Genomic DNA, 26,616 nt, shown 5'->3' with positions numbered 1-26,616 from the left:
GTGATTTCTACAAGTTTATAATTCAAGGAATATTCAAAGCTAGATTTCTCCACACTACAAAACCAGAGTTCTTTCCATTATACATTCCTTTAAACAATATACAACTTTTCAGTTGCAACAGTCTAAATGACTGAAGCCTCTAGAGGTATCTGGAAAGAAATGTCATTTTTAGCTGACAGGGAAATCCTTCTACCTTCACCTTCCATTCTCATCAGCTTATATTAGGATGATTTACTAAGCGCTCTATTCCTCACTTCCAGGCTATACTCTGGCAGCTAAAATAAATGTATATACAACAATGAGGTGAAAGCGAAGGCTAATAAAAGAAGCTGTTTCTTTATAGTGAGAGAACTTAACTTGATCTCTTAAAGCCCAACTAATGCGTGACCAATTGAGGGAGATATTAAGAACAGCAATCAATGAGGTTAAATTACTTGAAGGCTAGTTGAGGATTAAAACAATATCTAGGGAAAGCAGAGCCATATGTATTCTGCTCTTCTATTCAAATTCTAAGGTTTCTTAATAACAAAAACAGCAGTACTTGAAATTTCCATAGTTCTATCTTCAAGGCACTGAATAAACATCAATCCTTGCCAAGAGAATATCCGTAGGAATTGTCTCCATGGGCTCCAATCCTATTCTGAAACCTTTTGACATATTCTATCCATGCCAAATATCAATCGAAGAACATAAAATCTTCAAAAGAGGCATCAAAACATTTTATTGACAATCAATCAGCTTAATGAATGCAGTTTGGTGACAAGACACTAGTAGTGTTTTTTTTAATCAGTTATAAAATGTTAACATCATGTTTGCCTTAAATTAATACTGAATTAAAAATAAATTCATGTTCTTAAACATATTAGTCACACACACCTCCTCAAAAAAAATCAATAAATGAACTAGGAACAAATAGCTATGATTACAATAAACAAAACTTCCTTGAAAACACAACATTTAAATAGGATAAAATCAAATTCATTTGCTAAAGAGTCTTTTATATTGCACATCTCTTTTATTGTTCTCAAGCATTTCCAAAGCCTGGTTTTCTCATGTTTTTGCAATTAATAAAAATGAATAAAATATCTTTACTTGAATTGAAGAAAACTTCAAAATACATTTATTCCTCTGAGAGGAAAATTATTTGAGAAGCTAATGCTTTCAAAAATTAAACTATAGCCATATTCTTTAAGAAATGAAACTTCTTGTGAGATCTTCTAACTATTCTTCTGGCATTAACAATTTTAAAAATTCTTAGTCCCTGGAACAAAGTATTTGTGTTTCACCAAAGCTTGCATGATATAGAAGAAAGTGTACTGTACTGAGAATAAGAAGACTATGCTGTCAAACAAAATAAACAAGTGAAGGTTTCAGGGAGTTCTCTCTCACTACGTCCTCAATAAAGATCTAATCTGGTTGAATTTTTCACTCTGAATTTGTAACTAACAATAGCTTACAAAATAATCTACTAGACAGACGGGCAGTATTTTATTGTATGTGCGAGGAAATAACCAGAGCAGTTATGGAAGCAAAAAAAAAAAAAAACGCTTTGGGAGAAAATATTTCACCTTCCAAGTGCTCACAAATTCCAACTAGCTACACTTTTGTCGGTACACTGTTTAACTGTGCTAAGTGGAACGCTTCCCAGAATCCTTGACTTTCGTGAGTATTTTTACACAGTAGTATTATGGATTTTGTAAAGATATTAACTGAACATAATTTAATTCTCTACTATTTAAAATATACCTAACAGAACCAATCTATTCCCCCAAGGGAGCAGGCCAATTACAACTGATGAACTTAAGGAAACCTAGGCCTTGCTATCCACCTTGCCTCTCTGACCTCAGAATTTCTGGGCCGTTACATATAACCTACAGCGATTTTTCTTTTCAAATGTGTTGTCTAGAGTGTAAAGCGGCAGATAGGTGATGCAATGGATAGAGCTCTGGGCTTGAAGTCAGGAAGACTCATCTTCCTGAGTTCAAATCTGGCCTTAGACACTGACTAGCTGTGTGACCCTGGGCAAGTCACTTATCCCCGTTTGCCTCGGTTTTCTCATCTGTCAAATGAGCTGGAGAAGGAAATAGCAAATTACTTCCATATCTCTGCCAAGAAAATCCCAAACGAGGTTATAAAGAATCAAAGATGACTTAAAAAATGACTGAACAACAACTACAGTATAAGCTCCTAAGGGCAGAGTCTATCCCCCTTTCTCTATTTGTATCCTAAAAACATAGCACAGGTTCAGCACCACATAGTAAGCATGTTTAAAAATGCCATTTGATTGATTTGTTAATTAGGGGCAGGTTACCAATAAGAAACAGTTGCCGCCTGATTTCAGTAAGCAATATTAAGAATTAGATTTTAGGAGTGGAGCCTAGATGGCAGAGTAGAGGAAACACTATTGCTGAGCTCTCCAAACAACTTTAAAATAATGCCTCAAATTAATTTCTGGAGTGGCAGAGCCAACAAAAGGTTGGGGTGAAACATTTTTCCAGCCCCAGAAACTGAGGAGATTAGAAGGAGAGGTCTGTGACACTACAGGGAAAGGCCTTGGAGGCAGTGGTCACATCAGCACCAGCAACTTCTGGGCCCTTAAGTCAGGGAATTGGGTACCTGGACAGAAAGATATTACAAGAGCCCACTGGACAGGCACTGGGCATAGGACCAAATGTTATTTGGCAGCTCCACTCCCCATACCCACTTCCTGGTCACAGTTCCGGAGTAGAGAGGAGTGCTTGCAATCTCAGGGGAGCAGGGTCCTTGAGGAAGAGTATTACTCTCAGTCCTAAGTAAGCAGGGACCTAAGAAGTAGTATCACCTGTGGTCCCAAGGGAGCATGGGCCCCATGGAGCAGTATCACTGTAGTTCTCAAGGAATCAAGGGCCCAAACAGCCAACCAGGAAGATAGTGACCACACTTCTCCCCTGATCAAACATCTTCAAAGTATCAAAAACTTCCAAACCCCTAGTACTAGCTCTGAAAACAGCAGTGGAAAAAAAAGCCTGAAGCTTAAGATGGTGCTCCCCCAAACCCACCACAAAATAAAGAACAACTTTAACATAAAATTCAAAGTCAAGAAGTATGTTGAGGAAAAACAAGAACAAACAAAAAATGAACCTGACCATTAAAAGTTAAAATGATGACAGGGAAGATAACAACCTCAGAAGAAGCCAATGATTTTAAAACAGCTAAAAACAAGGCCTCAAAGGAAAAATGTGAATTGGACACAGTAGAATCTTATTCTTAATTCACAGAAGAGCTAAAATGTGATTTTAAAAATCAGAATGGTAGATGAAAAATTGGGAAAAGCAATGAAAATGAAGCAAGAAAATTATGAAAAGACAATCAACAGCTAAGTAAAAGAGGCCTAAAAAAACTAGTGAAGAAAATAGCTCCTTAAAAAAACAGAATTGGCCAAATGCTCAAAGAGGTACAAAAATTCACTGATAAGAATAACTCCTTAAAAAATAGAAATGGCCAAATGGAAAAGAAGATACCAAAGCTCATTGAAGACAATAATTCCTTAAAAACTAGAATTTGGCAAGTGCAAGCTAATGACTCCATGAGACATCAAGAAACAATAAAACAACATAAAAATAATGAAAAAAAAAAAACAGAAGAAAAGGTGAAATATCCCATAGGAAAAAACAACTGATATGGATATAGATCAAGGAGAGATCACTTAAAGAGTTATTAGACTACCTGAAAGACATGATCAAAAAAAGATCCTAGAAATCATATTTCAAGAAATTAAAAAGAAAAACTGCCCCAAGAACCAGAGAGTAAAACAGAAATTGAAAGAATCTGCCTATCACCTCCTGAAGGAGATCCCAAAATGAAAACTCCTAGGAATATTACAGTCCAATTAGAGAGCTCCCAGGTCAACAGGTATATACTTCAAGCAATCAGAAAGAAAATGATAAAATACAGTCAAGATCACTTCAGATTTAGAAGCTTCCATATAAAAGGAGCAGAGGGTTTGCAATGTTATATTCTGAAGGGCACAAGAGTTAGGATTAGATTCAAGAAAGCCTACAGAGGAAAACTGAATGTAATCCTTCAGAAGAAAAAATGGATATTTAATGAATATAGAGGGCTTTCAAATCATTACTAATGAAAAGACAAGAGCTGAATAGAAAATATGACTTTCAAATACAAGATTCAAGAGAAGCACAGAAAGGTAAATAGAAAGATAAATGTGAGTGATTGTAAGGGGTTCAATAAGATTAAACTGTTTACATTCCTATATGAGAATATATACACACACACACACACACACACACACACACGCATGCACACATACACGCACACATACATACACACACACACATACACACACACATATGGACTTTATCATTATTAAGGCAGTTAGAAAAACTTTACACAGACAAAGGGCATGTTTGTGATTCTATTATATTGGGAATGATTTAAAACAAAACAAAAAAAAATGGATGAGTGAGAAAAAAGGACATACTGGGAGAAGGGGGAAGGGAGAAGAAGAATGGAGGAAATGATCCTACATAAAAGAGGTGCACAAAGAAGTGCTTTTACATTAGAATAAAATGATGCAGGGAAGGAGGGGGAAAGGAATCCTTGAACCTCCTTCTCCTCAGAATTGACTTAAAGAGGGAAGAATAGGTAACACACACACACACACACACACACACACACACACACACACACACACACACGAGTATAAAAATCTATATTATCCATCAGGGAAAAAGGAGAGGAAAGGGATAAGCAAAAGGAAGGGGGGATAATAAAAGGAAGGCAGATTAAGGAAGGCAGTGGTCAGGAGCAGAACAAAATTTTGAGGTAGGATAGGGTAAAAAGACCAAAAGAAGTATAAACAGAAGAAAACAGGATGGAGGAAAATGCACAAAAAGTAATCATAACTGCGAATCTAAATGTGTTTAATTCACCCATAAAACAGAAGCAGATAGAAGAATGGATTAGAAACCAGAATCCAACAATATGTTGTTTACAAGGAACACACTTGAAACTGAGAGACACACAGAGTTAAAATAAGAGACTAGAGCAGAATCTATTATGCTTCAACTGAATTTTTTCAAAAAGCAAGAGTAGCAATTATGATCTCAGATAGAAAGGAAAAATAGACCCAATTTAAAGAGATAATCAAGCAAACTATATACCATAGACAATGAAGTAATATCAATAGTAAACATAAATGCACCAAATGACTTAGCACCCAAATTCTTAAATAAAAAGTTAAGTAAGCTACAGGAAGAAATATAGTAAAACTGCTGGGGAAATCTCAACTTTTCCCCTCTCAGAGCTAGATAAATCTAACCAACAAATAAGAAAGAAGTTAAGGAGGTGTGAATAAAAGTCTGGAAAAGTTAGACATGATAGACATCTGGAGAAAACTTAACGGGGACAGAAAGGAATACTTGTTTTTCTCAGCTGCACATTGCACCTTCACAAAAATTGACCATGTATTTATTAAGGGTATAAAAACCTCACAAACAAATGCAGAAAAACAAAATTAAATGCAACTTTTTCTGGCCACAATATAATAAAAATTATATTTAATAAAGGGAATTGGAAACAAAGATTAAAAATTAATTGTAAATTAATCTAACCCTAAGGAGTAAGTGCGTCAAAGAACAAATCATAGAAACAATTAATAATTTCATCGAAGAGAATGACAACAATGAGACAACACACCAAAATTTGTGGAATACAGTTAAAGCAGTACTTAGGAAAAATTTTATATCTCTAAATGCTTACATCCATAAAATAGAGAAAAAGCAGATCAATGAATTGGGCATACAACAACAACAACAACAAAAAATCTTAGAAAAGGAAAACAATTAAAAATCCTTAATTAAACACCAAAATAGAAGTCCTGAAAAATCAAACGAAAGATTAATAAAATTGAAAATAAAAAACCTTTTAAATTAATAAATAAAACTAGGAGCTGGTTTGGGGGGGGCAGATAAACAATAAAGTTGATAAACCAATGATAAATTTTATTTTAAAAACGAAGAAAACTAATTTACCAGAATCAAAAATACTAAGGGTAAATAGACACCCAATGAAGATTAAGTCAAAGTAATTATTGGGTATTATTTTGTTCAATTATATGCTAGTAAAACTGATAATTTCTAAGGGAAATTTTGTTGTTCAGTCATTTCAGTCATGTCCAACTCTTCATGACCCCATTTGAGGTTTTCATGGCAGAGATACTAGAGTGATTTGCCATTTCCTTCCCCAGCTCATTTTAGAGACGAGGAACTAAGGGAAACTGGGTTAAGTGACTTGCCCAGGGTCACACAGCTAGTAAATATCCAAGGCCAGATTTGAACTCAAGAAGATGAGTTTTCCTGACTCTAGGTTCAGCAGTCTAACCATTGCACCACTTAGCTAGGGTGAATATTTTTTTAAAAATGTAAACTGCCAAGTTTAACAGAATGGGAAATAGAATAATTAAATAACCCTAGCTTAGAAAAAGAAACTGAAGAAGTCCTAAAAGAACTCCCTAAGAAAACAGTATCTAGGATCAGATGGATTGACAAGTGAATTGTACCAAATATTTAAAAAACAATTAATCCCACTGCTATATAAACTATATGAAAAAATAGGTAAAGAAGGAATCCTACCAAAGTCCTTCTATGACACAAATATGATTTGGATACCCAAACTAGGAAGAACAAAAACAGAAAAAGAAAACTATAGGCCAATTTCCCTAATGAATATTGATGTAAAACTTTTAAATAAAATATTAGCAACATATCACAAAGATCATACACAATGATCAAGTGGGATTCATAACAGGAATGTAGGGCTGGTTCAATATTAGGAAAACTATAAGCATAATTGACCATACAAATAACAAAAACAACAAAAATCATATGATTATCTCAATAGATACAGAAAATTTTGTTGGCAAATACAATACCCATTCCTATTAAAAACACTAGAAAACATAGGAATCAATGGAGCCTTTCTGAAAATGATATGTTGTTGATCTGGAGTGCCCAGCCTTCTTGTCAAAGATAATGGAATGGTCTGCCATTTCCTTCTATGCTGTTTCCTCATTTTCCACTTGAGGAACTGAGGTAAGTAAGAGTTAAGTGACTTGCCCAGGGTCACACAGCCAGTAAGTGTCAGTAAGATTTGAACTCAAATCTTCCTCATTCCAAACCTAGTGCTGTATCTATTGTACTACCTAGCTCCCCCCACCCCCACACTCCCTCAAAAGATGATAAGTAGTATCCAAAACCAAGAGCAAGCATTATCTGTAATGGGGATATACTAGAAATCTTCCCAAATGGGGGTCAAGCAAGCAAGGATGTCCACTACTACCACTACTATTCAACATTGTATTAGAAATGCTAGCTATAACTACAAGACAAGAAAAAGAAATCAAAAGAATAAAAACTCAATGAGGAAGCAAAACTATCACTCTTTTCAGATGATATGATGGTATGCTTAGAGAACCCTACAGAATCAACAACAAAAAAAAACTAGTTGAAATAATTAACTTTAGCAGAGAACATGGAAAAATTTACCTGTCAGATCTATAGATAAGGGAAGAGTTTATGACCAAACGAGGTAGAAGAGAGCAAAATTTACTTCCCTTTACCTATGGGGTGTAAAAGGAGTAATCTTTATTATATGAAATTAAAAGGAAACTGGAGAAAAAAAATACAGCTAATTTCTCTGATAAAGACCTCATTTATCAAATATATAGGGAACCGATTCAAATTTATAAAAAATAAGAGCCATTCCCCAATTGATAAACAAAGGATATAAACAGAAAGTTTTAAGAAGAAATCAAAGTTATTAATAGTCACATGAAGAAAATGCACTAAATCACTATTAATTAGAGAAATGAAAACTTATACAGCTTTGAGGTATCAACTCACAATGACCAGACTGGCTAATATGAAAAGGGAAATGATAAATGCAGGAGATGATGTGAAAAAATGAGGACACTAATACATTCTTGGTGGAGCTGTTAATTGTTCCAACCATTCTGGAGAACAATTTGGAACTATGCCCAAAGGGCTAGAAAGCTGTGCATATCCTTTAACCTAATAATACCACTAATAGGTTCATATCCCAAAGAGGTCAACTAAAAGGAAAAAGAACCTTTATGTGCAATAATATTTATAGCAGCTCTTTTTGTGGTGAGAACTTGAAGTTGAGGGGATGCCCATCAACTGGGGAATGACTAAACAAGTTGTGGTATATGACTGTGATGGAATAGCGCTGTAAGAAATGATGAATGGGATGGTTTCAGAAAAACCTAGGAAGGCTTATATGAGGTGATACAAAGTGAACTGAGCAGATCCAGAAGAACATCGTACATAATAACAGCAATATAATAACAGTGATCTACTGCGAAAGACTTGGCTGCTTTGATCAAGGCAATGATCCAAAACAATTCTAAAGGACTCATGGTGAAAAATGTTATCCACCTCCAGAGAGAAAACCGACGAATTCTAAGTGCAGACTGAAGCATATTTTTTTCACTTTATTTTTCTTGCTTTTTGTTTATTTTTGCACCATGGCTAATATGGAAAAATAGGTGATAACATATTGGTTCCATTCTCAGAGGGTGGAGGAGGGAGAAAATATCAAACTTGAAAAAAATAAGTTTTTTAATGAATATAAAAATAAGTAAAAGTTTGCACAACAGAACCAACAACAACAAAAGAATTAGGCATTCCACTGGCAGAAGGCATTTTTTTTTTGCGTTCTATGGTTTGTAGGGGTTATAAGTAAATTTCTCTCAGTAATTCAAAGCATATATACTAAGAGAATACAGCTCAAAGTTGCTACTATAATTCACCAATATGTAATATTCTTTAAAGCTAAATCTCCCAGAAACTACACAAGCTGACATATTTAGGAGACTAAATACCAGGAGGGAACAATCTAGGCAACAAAGTTGGACGTAACCTCAGAGAAAACGTCAACAAACTGACCAACGAATTCGACTATGATAAAAGCCAGGAAATGCGAAGAAACAAGGATAGCATTAGATAATGAAATACGAGGGGACAAGTTCCTGGATGTAGAGATGCTCATTAACTGGGTACGTTTGTAGCTGTCATATCTTTTAGTGCTTCTTCTTTGAGAAGGGGATATTGTGGGTAATGGAGATTAGAAATGGAGGACACAGAATTGTGAAGACAAATATTGTGAAGACTCCCATACATCTGGGTAGCTTAACATTAATTGAACTGGTCTTTGTAACTACACTGCCAGGCCAACCAATAAATTATGTGCTGAATAGTCTAGATTCTCAAAGGGGGCATTCAGCACATTTTCAGACTGAAACTCATCTTCCTTGTTACTCTTTTGGTCTCATTGTTTCAAGAATGGAAAGATCAAGGGTACATTCTCAGTAATATCACAACAACCATTGAGCCTTCAATGTGTTTTCAACCACAGAAACCCCAACCATGAAACCCAGAAGCCAGGAGCCAAAAATCAAAGTGGTTTTTGTGTACCATCTTTAAAAAAAGAAAAAAGTTTAAAGTAACCCTGCCACCCTCCAAAAAAACAAAAAACACTGAGAAAACAGTAGGATCTATCTGTAATAGTAGCTACAGTGACAATCTCTTAACTTCCAATTATAGCTTTTCCAAGAGTCAATTCAATTAAAATTGATTCTACAAATATTCTGTTACCTACTATACACATAGGTTCTAATGATGCAAATATTAAAAAAAATAAAAAAATAAAAACAAAACAGTCCCAACACTCAAGGGAACTTATTCAATTGTCCCTGAAGGCTATATACTCACAGGCATATTTTTCACAGATATTCCTTTTTTTCTGTTTCTCTCTTGATTTTCCTCTCAAAAGCCATCATTAGTTTTTCCATACAAAGTGCCCCCACCAAATTCCACTTGAACCTCCTCTGTAACATTCAAATTCTAAATTCCTATCTACTCTTGTACACTATGGCCTTCAAACTAACCAGGTCCACTATTATGACTAATTAGCAAATATCATAAAGTCAGTTTCACAATAAATTTGCCACTCCATGAAAGAGAAGCAAGCCTATTTGGAATATGCCTGTTTTGAAAATAATGAGTCTCTATAGGCAATGGGACATCCAGTAGGAAACCTGAGAAATGGCTGTGAAAGCCTTTGCATGGATCTTCCTAAAAATTATGCCTAAATTGATGTACTTAGATGAACGGTGAAGACTGGACAATAATGTAAAATATACAATATAAACATTAATAGTGTGATATAAATATATAATATGCAATGTAAATTATATACAACATAAACATTCATATTGTAATCAGAGGCAATACACAATCAGTACAACCATTCTCTAGTCTCCTAATGGATTTCCATGACTTGGGTCTCTACCATCCTCCGACCCACCCTCTATTTTGCTGCTGAACTCACATTGTTAAAACACAGGTCTCATCATACCACGCCCTTGCTGAGTAAGCTACTGTGGCTAGAATAAAGTAAAAAATTCACTGCTTGGCATTGAAGGCCAACCCTAACCTGGCTCCTGTTCAGTGTTCCCAGTTTGTCACAAACTCCTCCCATTCATGCCCTCCAGGCAGGGTCCCACCAAACTGGACTTCTTGCCATTCCTCACACACAATTGGCCATCTCCAGTCTTCATGCCTTTCCACTGGAAGCTCCTGCTGCCTGGAAGGTACTCCTTCCCTACCTCTGCCTACCAGGATTCCAAGCTCCCTTCAAAACTGTAGCTTCTAGATGTAAACTTCTCTTATTCTACCTCCAATTCTGTCTTTCCCCAACCCCAACTCCATCGAACTACCTTCCAATCTGCTTTGCATACACTTGGAGTTATGTGTAGTGCTCACCCCAACAGAGGAAATTCCTTAAGGATCAGTACTATGTCATTTTGGGCTCTGCCTTTCCAGAACCTGGCACAGAGGATCTTAATAAATGCTTGAAGATTGATTGAATGACAACATTAACAACTATCATATTTCTGTGCAAGAGACTTAAGGAGACTTAAGTCTCTTGGATTTGGACCGAAATGTGAGGATCCCAAATGGAACTGAATCAGGTAGATGAATAAAACAATATGAATCAAATAAAATGTTAAGTGACTATAATATCCATTTTGGGAAAAATATCAAAAACAGAGCACAGACATGCCAATTCTTTCCTAAAAACAAGTATGTTCTTAATTTGTAAAAATATTATACTACTTTAATTAACACACACACACACACACACACACACACACACACACACACTCTTTCCTGAGCTTTATGCAATCTGAACTCCAAGAAAACCATTATCTTTAGAAAAAAATGTATACAAAAAAAGAACACATTTTATCTTTTAATACACTCAAATGAATTACAGAAGATATCTGGTTTTGATGTGAAATCATCTGGCTGAAAGCTTAATGTCACAAATTCTCACTAATCATATGACTTATGTAACCTATTCTTTATACTGTGGTATACCAGGGATGGAACTGATCATATACTGTGATTGAGTTAGTAAAGCCACTATATGGTTTATGTGAGGTTGTGAGATACTATTAAAGCTTTAAAACAACCCCCCAAAATACTGACATATATTTAAACTTTAATAAGCAAATCATATGGTACACTTCCATTGTACAATTTTCTTTATGGAAGCTGAGATCGTGAAAATATCCTAAGAATAACCTTTCCTTATATTTTAATGCCCCCTCCCTGTTGAAGTAAACCATCCTAAGTAATATCTAATATTTATAATTTCAAATCCAGGACTGTGATGAAATCTCAAAGAAATCTATCTCATTTGCATGTTTCCCTTGATTGTTTCAAACAAAATATGCTCAATTAACTACAGCTGGCCTGGTTCTCAGTCACACAATTCTAAATTTAAAAATTTAATCTACATGGGCCAAATCTAATCCATAAGTAGAGAATGACCTTCTTGTGCCCATATTTTTGATGCTTATGTCTTTGTATTTGGGGATTTAATTGTAGGTGTGCTTTATATTGTCACTGAGATAGAAAGTGTATTTCTTTTGGCATTACTTACATTTCTCTACTTTTGAGGGGGTACAAAACACTTCTGAATTGACATTCCTCTCTAGGATAGATTGTTAGGTCACTGGAAGGTACCCATTTCCTTTTTTTTTTTAAACACCTCTCACTCCTAAAACACTCAGTTCAACTCTCCTGGAAAGTTAAAGGCAGTGGACCAAGGATCAAATGAAAACATTTTATCTTTCATCAGGCTTATGGAGTAACATCACTTTTATCACCTAATTAAAAAGTCCAGTATACAGAGGTCTATTGTAACCTGTGGAAGACAGTAAGTGAGCAGCAACTTCTCCCCTGCCCTTTCACCCCTGATGTTTTTTACAACATAGTCCTTGCTATGCTGGAGCATCAATTAGGAAATTATAGCCTCGTGGCCACAAGTATTAACACCCTGTTTCATTTCTTCCCAACTTAGAAAAAATCTGACAGTTAATAGAAGGATAAATCCTAAATATATGACATTTTCTCCAACCCAAAAAAACTTCTAACCATTTACTTGATTGGAACCTAATAAACTGGATGAAAATTACAGTCCATACTAATAGAAAAATGTAGGTGACTCCAAAATACAGGGCTCAGGTCAGAAATCCTGAACTGCTCATGCTAAATTTACCAAACCATGTGGTTTTGAAAGACATAGTATCCCTTCCCAGAAACTGCCTTGAAGACTCGTGTTGTTCGCTACTCTTTCTGCTACGTCAGGATCCAAAGAACATCTCTAGATTAGTAAGCCTTTCCATTTCCTAAGATATTTGTAAATGAAGGGCTGGAGAGAGCTAATGAAACAAGTGTGGAAAAATAAACATGACTTCCAAGCTTTGGGAAGCATGCATTCCCACTCCTAGAGACCAAAGGCATCTCCCAGCTCCCCACACCAAACAACTAATTTCAAAAAAAGGAAAGCAAGAATATTTTTTTAAAGTTATTACAACTCATTAACAAAATTGGTGTGCTATTACAAATGAAAAAGATTCTGAATGGTAAGCATAAGGAGTTATATGACATAATGTCTAAAATTTACGGGTTAGGTTAGAAGTATATTTGAGTTAAAATACAGATGCCATACTATGGAAGGGCAGCCAACTATCCCCTGGAATTTACGGTTTGCTCCCAAAACAAATCTTTACCTGCGTCATTCTTAAATGAAGCATGAAAATAGGGCCAAATTCTAATCCTGTATTATTAATTTGAAACTATTTCTTAAGCATGACTTGCCAAGTTTTTTTTTAAATGGCTAAATAACTCCAAAAATATTTTCTAGGTATAAAGGAACAGTGTGAAGAGCACATAATTTGCCCGAATTGAACTTCGTGCCTTTGACTTTCAAACCAAACACAAATGTTTTGAGGTCTGAGTTCTATTTATGCTTGGCAAAACTCAACTTCCTGGTTCAAAGGGAAAAAAAAGCTCATTAAAAATGTGTCAAAAAGCTCTATGAGCCAGCAGCTTTCATTCAAAGCTGAATGCTGAGGAACAAAGTGTAAACAAATTACAACCTGAAATTTTAATTTGAAATTTAAAAGGGAAAGTGTTTAACAAAATGAGATTTGAACTTGGCTAAACCAAAATATTTCTCAAAAAATATTTTGAAATGCTTATCAAGCCCAAAATACTGCCAAAATACTACTATCTATATAAGTTCATGTCATTAAGTATATCTCAACATTCTTAATTTTAAATGTGATTTGTAAAAGTAAATATTTTAATTAAAAATTAGAGTTTTATGTAACGGATAAACAACATAATTTAGTGTTTGATATTTTAAGATGCAAAGGAATAGTAACATAGACTATAAACATTAATACTGAAATCTTAACAGCACATGCTATTTGCTCAAAGCAAGCATATTACAAGATGCACAGAGAGGAAAAAATATTACCTGGTAAAAATGTAGAATTTTAGATTTAGAAGGGACCTTTAAGATCATCTAACATAAACTCTTTATCAGCTTGGAATACTGTCCACATTATGAAGTACTTTATTCAGGGACGGGGTGACGGGCAGTACTTTATTCCCAAAACTCTGTTGAATTAGGTATTAAAATATTGTTATCTCAGTTTCATCAATGATGAAATTGAGGTACAAGGATGAAGAACTTTACCCAGGATCACAGAGTTAAGAAGTGCAGGAGCTGAAATTTAAATGTCAGTTTTCGTGTTTAAGTCTAGCATTCTCTCCACTTTACTATGCAATAAACAGATACTTAATTACTGGCTCTATAAAATACTCTTCCATTCTACAGAATTCTACAGAAATCCAACTTGAAGCAGCCAAACATTTTTAGAGCTTTATTTCCAATCTGCGAATCTCCATGTAACTGTGTAAGGGTTCCACAAATCCTCATGCAAACACATAAAGCACCAAACATGCCTTCTATAAGAGAAATAAATTACGTCTTAACCATATGTGAAATGCAGACAGAAGCTGTTGTGATTAATAAAGTACAAATCATCTCAATCCTTACAGAATTCACAGCAGGGTTTTGCTTGCCATTGTGTACTTTTCAATCAGTGAATATTAATAGTACGACTGTTATCAGGTGGGGCCCACGGCATTTTTTGCTGTTGTTACTGTTAGAAGACAGACTTTTCACATTCAGAAAGGTTGAGAAACACCAGTTAGAGCATTGTGCTATCAACCCAATACATAATTAGCCATAAGCCTAGGGCACAGAAACGTGACAAGTGGACAAAGAACATTGGCAGTGCCGGGGCAGGCCCCACCACTGCCACAGAAACACAAGTATTTCATGAGGCCCTATAGGCTGGGCAGCCTGTGACACATATTAGATTTGGGATTCAAGGGACAAAAATTCTACTACATAGCAGTAAATGCTCCTGCCTACAAGAAACTTAGATTGACTGGAGAGATGATCTAAAGGTAAGTTGAGCAAATAATAAATAACAGAGGGTATAAAAATGCCAAATTATGTGGTAAGGTAACATATCATAAGCTACTATTTACATGGTATGTGAAATAAATTCAAAAGGGGAAGAAAAAAGAAGCACAAGAGGATGGGAGTAGTCAATAAGAATTTATTAATTATAATTAATATTAGTATGTATTTATAGTATTACTATTAATAATACTATTAATAATAGTATTACTATTATTTTTCAACTGATGTGCCAGGCACAGAGCTGTGTGCTGGGAATGCAAAGAGAAGCATATGGGGTCCTCGCTCCAAGGATACCAATCTAATGAAAAGACTACATGCAAACAACGATGGTCTATGAGGTATACACAGAGGGGATGGAGGGTAATCTCAGAGGGAATGCAAAGGAGGCGAGCAGGGAGAATTCAGAAAGGGCACTAACAAAGTCCAGAAGAAAACTATGGGAGCCTGTAGGTAGAGGGGAGAAGGGAGATGGGAAATGGAGAATGGCCAGAAAGAAGGTCATGCTCCATGCTATGTCCTCCTGTGACCTCTGGGGACTGACTGGGCTTAACCTAGTACCTGACACATGACAAGCATTTAATAAATATTTATTGACTGACTGGCTGACTAAAGATTTAACTGTACATGTGGAGCTCTTGCGATTATATACTTCACATCAGAAGGTGAAAATATCAACAATTTTCCAGCACAGTTAATTGCCACCTTAATTTTATACAGAAAATGTCAATTGCTTACAATCCCAAAGCAATGTTTACATTTAATACCATTACTTGCTTAGATAATTCTTTAAACTTCAACAATATATACTTATTTTGCTAAGATTCAAATAATTCAAAAAGAATATTTTCCAGTTCAAACAATCACACTTCTGGCATTATAAATAATTTTTTTCTTTTATAAAGATTTAATAACTGAGCTTCTTAAAGCTTTTTTAGAATGCCAGTTTGCTAAATTCTCTGCTCAATATTGTCTCCCCTGTAAACTAAAATAATTCTACAAGATAACAGAATAATAATATTCAAAAAAATACTATTTTAAAAAGCATCAAAGGTATTTTTTGAAGTATAAAAGCTATCCATTTGGCATCAGGCAATTTCTAGTTGTGGTGGTTGTTTTTCTTTTGTCTCAGCCTTCCTTTGTAGGTGTAGGCATACCCATGCCTGGAATGCTCTCTCTCCTCCCCTCTATCTACCAGTTTCCTTCCTGACTTTGTAACAGACCTTTCTGAATTTCACCCACCTGCCTCCTTTGCCTTCCCTCTGAGATTACCCTCCATCCACTCTGTGTTTTTGTGTTTTCCTATGTGGTTCTTGCTCTGAAACAGGAAAACAATCCTTGGAGTTATAAGAGCTTCATGCCAAAACAGGAGGAACAAACTCCACAGCCAGTGGCATATGCAAAATGAGCATACGTAATATGAATCACTATGCCCCTACAGTATAGCAGCTAGCAAAAGACTTTAGCCTTTCCCTGACAGTACAGTTTATCACCAACTGTAGAATCAAAATGTGGCAGAAGAAATGCGAGAATGAATTTAACAGCATTGCCCTCTACTGTTAACAGTGACACAGTAAATGAAAAGAAATACATTAGTAGCAATGAATCTGAATCAAGCATGTAAAAATGCCTGCCTGCTCTGGTAGGATTCAGGGAAAGCATCTGGGTCTCCCACATGAGGATAAAAAAATATAATATGTCTTGAAAAAAAAAACATTTCACTCAGAATTCCTTTTGCAACAGGTTGATGAATTTACGTAACCTTCATCTAAAAGACATAGGAAATATTTTTAAACGAGCAGCCCTCAAACCCTCCCTAAGATATCCAGGAGAACTTTTACTTTTGTCACTTTATAACACTTTGTCATTTTATTTACTTTGTCACTTTATATCAAAGATATTATTCCTATTAAACATTAAACATTCCCACTAAACAAGTATGGCATTTTAAAAATGTCTTATATTGCCTCTTCAAGGAAGCCAACTTATACTCAGAGTGAGACCTTAATGCTAGCCGTTAGAAATAGCAGCTGATTCAGGGAGACACAATTCTGGCCACAAAAAAAAATATCAAAGGCAAGGACCTGAGAGAAATTGGTCTTTCCTAAAGAAATCTAGAAAAATAAGAACGACAACAATTCAATATCAAGAAGCTTTGCTGGCATCAGTCAGTGGATACCGCCTTCGTTAATGCAAACTGCAAAGAAAAAGGGGAAGGGACCGCTGTCTATGGGGTCAGAGGCCCTCCTTCAGATCCTGACCATTACCTGGCCCGTGTGACCTAAGAGAAGTCACTTAACCTCCCCAGGGCTCAGTTTCCTTATCTGTAAAACAAGAAGGCTGGACTAGATGGTCTCTGAGATCCATGATCCAGTGGTCCCTGCTCACCGCCATGATGGTCTTCAAGAGATGGAATGGTCATGAAATCCCTACGGGCCAGTGTGGTGATTAAGACTGACTGATTAATTACTAACGTTGATAATAATTGAAAGTACAGCACATAGCTCTCAGAATGGGTCAGTCAAGGATGCTCCTTTCCTATCAGCTGTCAACACACAGAGGTACAAACTACCAGAGACTCTTAGGTCTACAAGCAGAGATGCTCCTCACATCTGTGAAAAGCCTCTGTCGCTCCAAACACTCAATCAGTTGTCAAATCTTGCCATCTCTCAAATCACACTCTTTTCTGCTCACACAGCCACCACCCTGGTTTAGCCCTTCATCACTTCTCCCCTTGACCATTGCAACAGTCTCCTAACTGGCCTACCTGCTTCAAGTTTCTCCCCAATCCAGCTCACCTTTCAAACTGCTGACAAAGTGATTTTCCTCATGCACAGATGAGGAGAATCCCCCTCCTCAGTCTGCCCCCCCAGCTTCTGTGCTGCCTCCCCACACGCCTGCCACAAGCCATCCTCCTTCCAGTCTCACCAAACATCGAGATCCAGCCAAAGCGGTCTTCTCTCTGTTCCACTTCTGCTCTGCAGGCCTTTTAAGGGGCCGTCCCTCACAACTAGAATATATTCTAGCCTCAACAATGCCTGAGAATCCCCTTCTTCCCTCAAGAGGCGGGTCAAACATCACCTTAAAAACAAAACTTTGTACTGATTCTCTATATTTATTTGGTGTACTCTTATTCAGAGACATGTCTCCTCCGTTTAAACTCAAGCCCCTTGTGAGTCAATTTTTTCCTTCATCTTGTCTATCTCCAGAGCATAGCTCAGTGCCTGGCCCATAGCAGGCACATAATAAATACTTGCTGACTGACTGACTGACACTGAAGACAGATCATGAACCAGACTTAAAATGTCACAAAATAAAGAGAGGGGGCTGGATTTCAATTGGGAAACTGTACAACTCTCAAGCACTCAGAGCAGTTTGCTGCTACTTTCTCTTTAAAAGAAAGATTTTCTCTTGAAAAATCGGTATTCTCCCAGTGATGCTTTACGGCTGTGAATCATGGAACCCCAGGATCTCCAAAGAATCAAAACTGCAGATGACCCAAAGGGCAAGGAAAGATGTATAGTGAGTATAAGTAGGCTGTACTTAGAATCTTCAAAAGTCTGGAACGCTGCAGAGGCACGGGAACATGGGAAAGTGATGGAGAGAGAAAAATTTAGGATAAAAGACAATAGAAAACCAGGTAGTGCATGTGGGAGGGAGGAAGGGGGAGAATCCAACTGGTTGAAGAAAGTACTTAAAACACAAATACAGAAGCCTAATTATTTCTGCAGTTTAGTGTTTTTATTAAACATGCCCTGCAACAGAAAACTCCAGGGTAACAGAATCCACATTTGGGAGAAAGAGCTCTTCTGGCATGATTCAGTTTGTTCCATGGCCCATCATGCCAGAAAACAAGATCTAAATTAAACCCAACAGAGCTACTAGGATCAAAAATTCAAAGCAAAAGAAAGAACTGGCAAGCTAAGGTTACCAGCCCATGTGAGGCTTAATATGACTATCGGTTTGAAAAGACTTCAAATGAATTTCCTAAAGAAAGTATGTATGCTCAATAAAACCATTTTCAATTCTGGTTTGCAGAGAACCACCATAGTTCTATGCCGAATGCTGCAGTGATTTTATTTGCTGCAAGAACTCAGAACTCAGGTCTAACTATACGTCTAATAACCTTATCAAGATGTAACAATAATAATGACAGTAATAATAATAATGGCAATTAAAAAACATTGATATAGTGCTTGTGCATGCCAGGCATTGTGCCAGGTGCTATACAATTATCATCTCATTCTATCTCCACAACAACCATTATTAGGCCATTACTATCTCCATTTTGCAGATGGGGAAAATGAGGGAGAGAGCAGTTAAGTGACCTGCCCAGGGTAACATAATTACTCTGAGGCCATTTTTGAATTGTGGCCATCCTGACTCCAAGCCTGGTGCTCTGTGCACTGTGGCAACCCCTAGAATTAGAAATTTATAGCAATATACTAGGGTTCTTACAGTATTAATTATCTGGATTTTGGAACAGAAATCAGACTCATTACCAAAGAGCCTGAAGCTGAACTGGGCACCTAGCACATTAGAAAACACAATTTGAATTCGGAACTGCCTTGCCAAGAGAACTAAGCAGATGTAAATAGGATGTTTAATGGAACCAAACCCAAATTTATTCAGGAAAGACAAATAATCTCCACTAACAGAAGCTGGGGCAATGACTTCCTCTGCACAGGCAGCAATGAGAGCTCTGTTCCATGAGTTCTGAGTCATTCTTCTGGCTACAAAGATCACAGAAGGAAAGGACTCACAATCAGAGAGAAGGAATTGAGGTTCTGAGCATCACAGCAATGAGAGCATCTTATAAAGAGAGGCCAGAAAATAATCTCAAGGCCATTTTTTAAAGAGAAAGGGAGAGAAAACTCCTCCTGACGGGAGACTAAGGACAATCTTTCCAAGAAGGCAGGAGGGTAACCTCATGAAGTTCCTTCCAGGCCAATGTGTCTTAGTTGGAATAACTGCCAAACACTTAGCCAAAGATGGAAATGTAAACCAGATTGAGAACTTAAATGTCCTAAGGTAGATTCGCCAGTTCTCTGGTGGCTTACGATACAGGCTTCTTCGATGATCTGAAGCATCTGTGATTATTGCAAAATTAAAAAATTAAAATAGCTAAATCATATAAGGTAATTTTTAAATCTCTGGCCTTTATAAAGAATTGTATCTCTCTTTTAAGTTTAGTTTAAAGTAGCATTTAAATCAGCACAGTCCCTTGCCAATCAAAAGACTCAGGCATACACAAATAATTAAAAATAAATATTGTGGTTCGTGTAAATCACATTAAAAATAAAAACTGTCAGGTCAAAATATTCTTGCCAATCATTTGTACTCCCATCAAAGGTAGTTTGGAGCTCAGTGACAAAGGCAAGGCTGTCAAATCACCCCTTCATTCAATGAGAGTAAGCAAAATGAGGTCCATTTACTACAAGGACTTCTAATCTCTAAATCTGCTTTTTCCCTGAAGCTTCTCAGGAATTGTATTTGGGTATCGTGTGTGTGCGTGTGTGTGCGTGTGCATGTGTGTGTGTGTGAGAGAGAGAGAGAGAGAGAGAGAGAGAGAGAAAGAGAGACCTTTCAAAAGCAGCTCTTAAAGAGGGCATGAGGTGATACAGTAAGGATGACACAGGTCCTGGTTCAAATCCAGCTCTGCCACTCATTACTTGCATGGCCTGTACATCGATGTATGTGACTGCTTTAAATTAACACCAAAAAAGGGGGAGAAAATTTGTAATTCAAACTCTTGTGAAAACCAAGGCTGAAAACTAAATATGTTAAATAAATTAAAAAATAAAAATAAAAAAAAAATTAACACCAAAAGAGAAGCCAATATTTACATAGCAAATCAAATGGCAACTTCCCTAAACTCTCTGGGCCTGAGTTTCCTCATCTATAAAATGGAGTTGTACTAAGATGCCCTTTGTAAGGTCCCTCAGACTTCTAAATCTAGGATTCAATTCACCTAAATGTAGAAAAAGCTGAAATGATAGTTTTGCTTGGGGCTACAAATGGGGGATCCAAACCCCAAAGAAGACATTCTGTGAGGCAGCCTGGAATTAAGCTGTGATGCACTCTTAGTAAGCTGAACGTACTTAACCTGTGCTTTCATTTATAAGAAATTCCCATCTGTTCAGAATGACTGGAGAAACTGAGTAGTTAGAATTATGGACTATTACAACTAATGCCAATCATCAAAGTATTCAAATATAATAAACTATAATCTACGTGAAATTACACAGAATACAATGTAATTTGTTCTGAAGGATTCAGAAGATACCTCAGGATCACAGTGACTCACAGTCACCCCTGCGAACATTAAGGGTCACTTTAAGTACTCCTGGTGAAAGTGAATGAGACAAGTTGATGTCATAATCCTCCCAGATTCAAGCACAAACATACATTTATTAAGAGCCTGCCAACCAGTGAAGCACTCTACTAGGCAATAGTGATACAAAGATGAATAGTCCTGGTACTCTTGAGAGCCATGGTCTATTACCAGGAAGCTCCTAAAGGACAGGGTAAGTGTCCTTAATTGTTTTATTCCACCAAATGTCCAGCACAGTGCTCTGAACAATGTGTTTAATAAATAAATTCAGTAAACCGAGCAGAATTCATGCTATGATGTCTGTTGCAAAGTATAGTGGGTTTGTTTTTCAAGACAAAATTTCTGGCTCCAAAAAAAAATAAGATCTTACAATTTCTTGGCCCCTCAAAAGAATTCTATAAGAATCAATATACTTGTGTCTGAAGATGGATTGTAATCATTTTTTTACCCTTACTACAAATTTGATGTGTCTTTTAGTTATAAGCCGGGGCTTCTATGTTTACATAATATGTGGGGGAGTTTTATGCAGTCTTTTCTAACTCATCCTCATAGTAAGTAGAATTAAAATTAGTACATTAAAAATTTGAACTGTGAAGAAAGGGAATATTGAAGATAAAGAAAATAGAAGACAGGGTATTGCTCCAAGACAGGAAAAGGAAGAAGAATTTCTAAGTAAAAGAATTTATTTTTTATGAGTCATTCAAAGGACCTGCAGTTATTATATTATACTGAAATATCATTAGCAACGAAAAAAGGAAGAAAATAATTTATTAAAGACAATATACTTAAATACCGATTTTTAACCTGGTATTCCACCCACCCAAAATGAAACAATTCTCAACTGAGCAAACATAAGAACTTTTCAAAAGAAATTTTTAACAGAATTTACTGGTGTTGGTTCTGACAACTAACCATTGCCTCTCAATTTAAGTACCACCTTTTGGAATATGCAATTATTCATATTTTTAAAGTTTTACACTTATTTGGCAATCTAGCTCTTTAAATAGACAACTAGACGCCAAATGCTAATACAACCTCAAAATCAAACAAACATTATCTCTGACCATAAAAAAGGGAGGAGAGGCAGGTGGGGAGCAGGGGAGATCCAGAATTTTTAAAACCTCCCAATTGCCTCTCCAAGGTAGCGCCACTTAATTACATTATATGAAACACATGGCCCAAAGCACCTTTGGAGACCTGCAACAACAAATACAAGTGGCTTGTTCTTGTTTGGTATGCCAGGAATCCTTTCTTCTGAAGCACCACAAACTCAAGAAAATCTGCTCTAAGATTCTGTGATTCTGTTTTTTAACCTTTGATAATGAAGTCTCTGGTCTAGGCTCCAAAAGACCAAAAGGGGTATTAACCCAATACTGGATTTATTAAATCTTTTTGTTCTATACTGAATCTAAATATATTACACGCTTAACATAAACACATATGTATTATGATCAAAAACTTCAGCATAATGCATTCCAAACATGGTGTGTGTATATATGTGCATGTATACATGCATGTAAAGATGTGTATGTGTGTATACAAAGATAAGGGGGTATGTTGTTATTTACTTGCAAAAACACATACACAATATAATATAAATATAAATATTAAATATAATGAACACATCTGTATGTACATACATAACATGTAATGTTTATATAAATACACGGTATAAGATGCATATGTGCCTAGATATGTACAAATGATCTCTTCATATAGATTATATCTTTATATGATATATGTAGCACATACAGACATTATACATGTAAGGCATTTATTTCTCAGAATGGTGATTTTAAAATGAAAGCAAGATATTCCAAATGCAGAAATACTAGTATTAGATATACTATTTTAATAAATATTGGCTAATTGATATAATAAACATGTTTATATATTATACATACTCACTGTTTGTAAAATTTACTCTGATTGGTATATCCATATCAATAATTTAACTAATTCTGAAAGATGAGCAACTTCTGAAATAATCTTTTTCTCTATTCACAGGTTATGATCATCCCCAAAAAGATTTAGGACCATGCGTGCAGACTTAGCTTGGGCTTGTAAGGCAAATCACTTGTGATTATTTTGTGTTTTGACTATTTTCACTTTTTACAGCTGATTCTCATCATGAGGTTTCTACTCAAGGGCGTTGTTTTCCACAGATGAGAAAGAATTTAAGTTGTCTCAGTTTTATAAGCGACCTACAATAATAAAACTATCTTACTAAAATTTACTGCATTCTCAGGGGACTTGTGATCATGAAACAACATTTACATAATTCTTACAGATGTTCTTCAATCAACATAATTCTGCGTCTGGCAAACTAAAAAATCAGGACAAAGGTATAGAAAGACTACATGAAATAAAAACTTTACTCTTCATCCACAATGAAGAAGAAATAAAGGTCACTGAACCGCTATTATTTCATCAATCAAGGGAAAATTCTGTTTGAATATTAAATTACTTTATGATACAAAGGAAAACATTCCACCTCCAATATTATGATCTATATGCTTAGACTCTATGGAGACTTCACAGAATGAGAACATGCCAACTCAGCAAAGTAAAGTCAGATATTCAAGCAAACTCAATGTAATTCACCAACATCTGACAAGCAATCAGAATAGATAGTTATTACCTGCCCATCTTGTCCAACATGATGAATCTGTAGATTGCCCTGTTTAAAAAAAAGACACACATACAAGGTGAAGAATCAGGCAAGAGAATACTGATTCCAAGAGACATTTACAGTGTTTGTTACTCAAATGCTTCACTTGTTTACTTAAGCAAACACATTAATTTCAGGAATTGCTCCTAAGGGCTGACCTTCTTGGCCAATAAAAACAATGAAGGTACACTTCATCTAAAATATTTAATCACATGGACCAGAGCCTTACAACTTAAAAAAAAAAGTTCCCCCAATGAAGGAGAAAAAGAAAATGTAATTTACGAAAATATAATTAAATTTAAAGTCTGATCATGTACCTTTCATGGGGTACATTTTGGAGAATCTTGTTCTTTTCCAATTCTTCCATTTTTATCAAACACACACAGACCCAATGAGAAATGTTTATTACCAGGTCCACACTAGAAAGTTGCAGTTTTTGGTCTCTTATGAATATAAATTCAAACTATAATAATAAAAAACACTGGCCATCACAGTTTGTGAGAGGGGGAGAGGGAGAGACAGAGAGAGAGAGAGAGAGAGAGAGAGAGAGAAGCTCTTTCTTCTCATGTATTAAATATATAAAAATACACTTTTTGAGCACAACCATTAGAAGTGGCAGAGGATGAGGTGGTTTTGTTTGTTTAATGAGGAAAAGCTAGCCATTTTGATATGTTTTTGTCTAAAATCCATTCTATTTGCACCAATATTCCTGTCATTCAAACCATTCAATGAAAATATCTTCTCCTTATAGCAATGATGGAAATTACTCGATATCTCTTGAATTCTCAGTTCAGGCTTCAGTTTTTGCTACACCCATATGAGAGTATTCAGAGGCAATTTTTCCACCATAGAAATATAAAAACATTATGTTAATAAGCCCACTTAACAAAAAGTAGTCTACTGTAAACTTATCAACAATACACTTTTTTTAAAGTTCTAGTTTTTTACTGACTTCCATAATATATTTCCCTTAACTTCAAAATAATCCTGAGCAGCGTGAGAAATATTTCAAAGAGCTCCAACAAATGGCCATTAGTCACCTAATCAATCTAGTCAAGCCCAAGAGCTTTCCTTGTGCTCCAGCGCCTTTTCTGGGGCCTGCTGGATAGGCATCTGTTAGATGCATTCAGCATCTGAAGAGATCTAAAATATTTTTAACACATTTAAGTGCATGTAGACAGAGTAAGCACAAAGCTAGTTCTATCTTCACTGACTAAAAACAACTAACCCTTCATCCCCTGAAGTATACTAAAAGAGGAGATCATCAATTACAAACCACGTTTGGCTAATATAGCATACATGCAACTGCTTGGCTTCCAAGAAAAAGGAGTCTACATTTGCTGACTCAAGGGAATAACTATATCCAGTCAATTCTTTTTCAACGTGGGCCTTTAACTTATCTGAAAAATAGTTCACTTAAACTTTGAGTTTCAAATCTATCAAGGTTTGGCTCTAATCTCACCTCATCTGTGAGTTCTTCCTTGACAGTCCGAGCCTTACCATTCTCTAAATTCTGATGGTGCATAGAGTCTATCCAGGGGTGGGGAACCTACAGCCTCAAGGCCACATGTGGCCTTCTAGGTTCTCAAGTGTAGACTTTCGAATCCAAATTCCACATGTGGCCTTGAGGTCACAGGCTCCCTACTCCTGGTTCTATACCATATGCACTGAAATTGAATAATTCCTTTCAAGGTCCCTTCTGTCAATCTTTGATCATATGATCTCTTCTACGGCATCGTTTGTTAGTAATTTTAAAGGAATTGGGTACATCTTTCCAATCAAACTGGGAGCTCTTGAGAACAGGGTTCTCTCTGTTTTTGGTTTCCCCCTTAGCATAAAAGTAACGGCGCAAAAGATGCTTAAGAAACACCCAAAAATCTATGTCATAAAAGAAAATTTATCCTTGGTTCCAGAATTTCTTATTTTAATTGTATTTCCCATAATCCTCCTCATGTCCCAGATGAATTCCTGGGTTCTCAAAGGAAATTTCAGGAAAGCACAACAAGTTCTGACCCAAACTCAAGACTTGGCATTGAAGCTGAAGGGCAGACCACATAGGCTTGTCATCAAAGGACCAGCTCAGAGGGCTAAGTGATGGAATCACCCAGAGTGGACAGATTTCTCAGCCATGGCAGTTCTCAAGGATCATCTGCTAAGTTATAGGACTATGAGCTATATAAGAGCAAGGAAGATCCATACTGAAGAAATTACAACTCTTTGAAGTATTAATGGAGAAAATGTTTTCCTAATACAGGTCTGATTTTGCAGTGTAATGCAGGAGAAGACCACTGCCAAAAAGAAGGGAAGGAACACAGGGTGGAAATGGAGGAATGGGTCTCGGATTTAGGGAACCATGGTCAACTCACCTCACTGTCTTGTGTTATCTGGACTTGATCCCCTTGGGGAACTTGAGCTATGTGGAGATGTCCCTGTGGAATCCACAGCAAAATAAAACATCAAGAAGCATCAGAAGAAAATCAATACCAGGGGAAAAAAAGTATCTTTGGAACTCCTAATTATATGGTTATGGTTCAATAAATGACCTCCCCCAAAACAGCAAACCCAGAATGGATATTTAGATTTTGAATAATACATTGCACTCCATATATAGTATAATAACAGTGCAGTTCCTTATTATCAAATAATAATAACTCAAATCTATATAGCAAAGATTGCAAAGAGC

The 26,616-nt window shown here is 36.1% G+C and overlaps 1 protein-coding gene across 4 annotated transcripts in view; it reads right to left on the bottom strand.

Moving 5' to 3' along the window:
• Positions 1 to 26,616, bottom strand: part of LOC118845036 (BTG3 associated nuclear protein) — a 251,976-nt gene that overhangs the window by 78,984 nt on the left and 146,376 nt on the right. For 2 of the 4 annotated variants that reach the window (XM_036753062.1, XM_036753064.1), the window contains 2 exons: positions 26,300 to 26,371; positions 23,904 to 23,942 (listed from right to left, as the gene is read on the bottom strand). In XM_036753062.1, the coding sequence (XP_036608957.1) occupies positions 23,904 to 23,942; positions 26,300 to 26,371 (111 nt within the window). The remainder of the gene's footprint in view (positions 1 to 23,903; positions 23,943 to 26,299; positions 26,372 to 26,616) is intronic. The other 2 variants (XM_036753063.1, XM_036753065.1) reach the window with 1 other exon arrangement.

This window comes from Trichosurus vulpecula, chromosome 3 (genome assembly GCF_011100635.1).
Source record: "Trichosurus vulpecula isolate mTriVul1 chromosome 3, mTriVul1.pri, whole genome shotgun sequence".
Taxonomy (NCBI): Eukaryota; Metazoa; Chordata; class Mammalia; order Diprotodontia; family Phalangeridae; genus Trichosurus; species Trichosurus vulpecula.
Note: the sequence above shows the minus strand (reverse complement) of the source record. Positions and strands in the feature narration are given on the sequence as shown.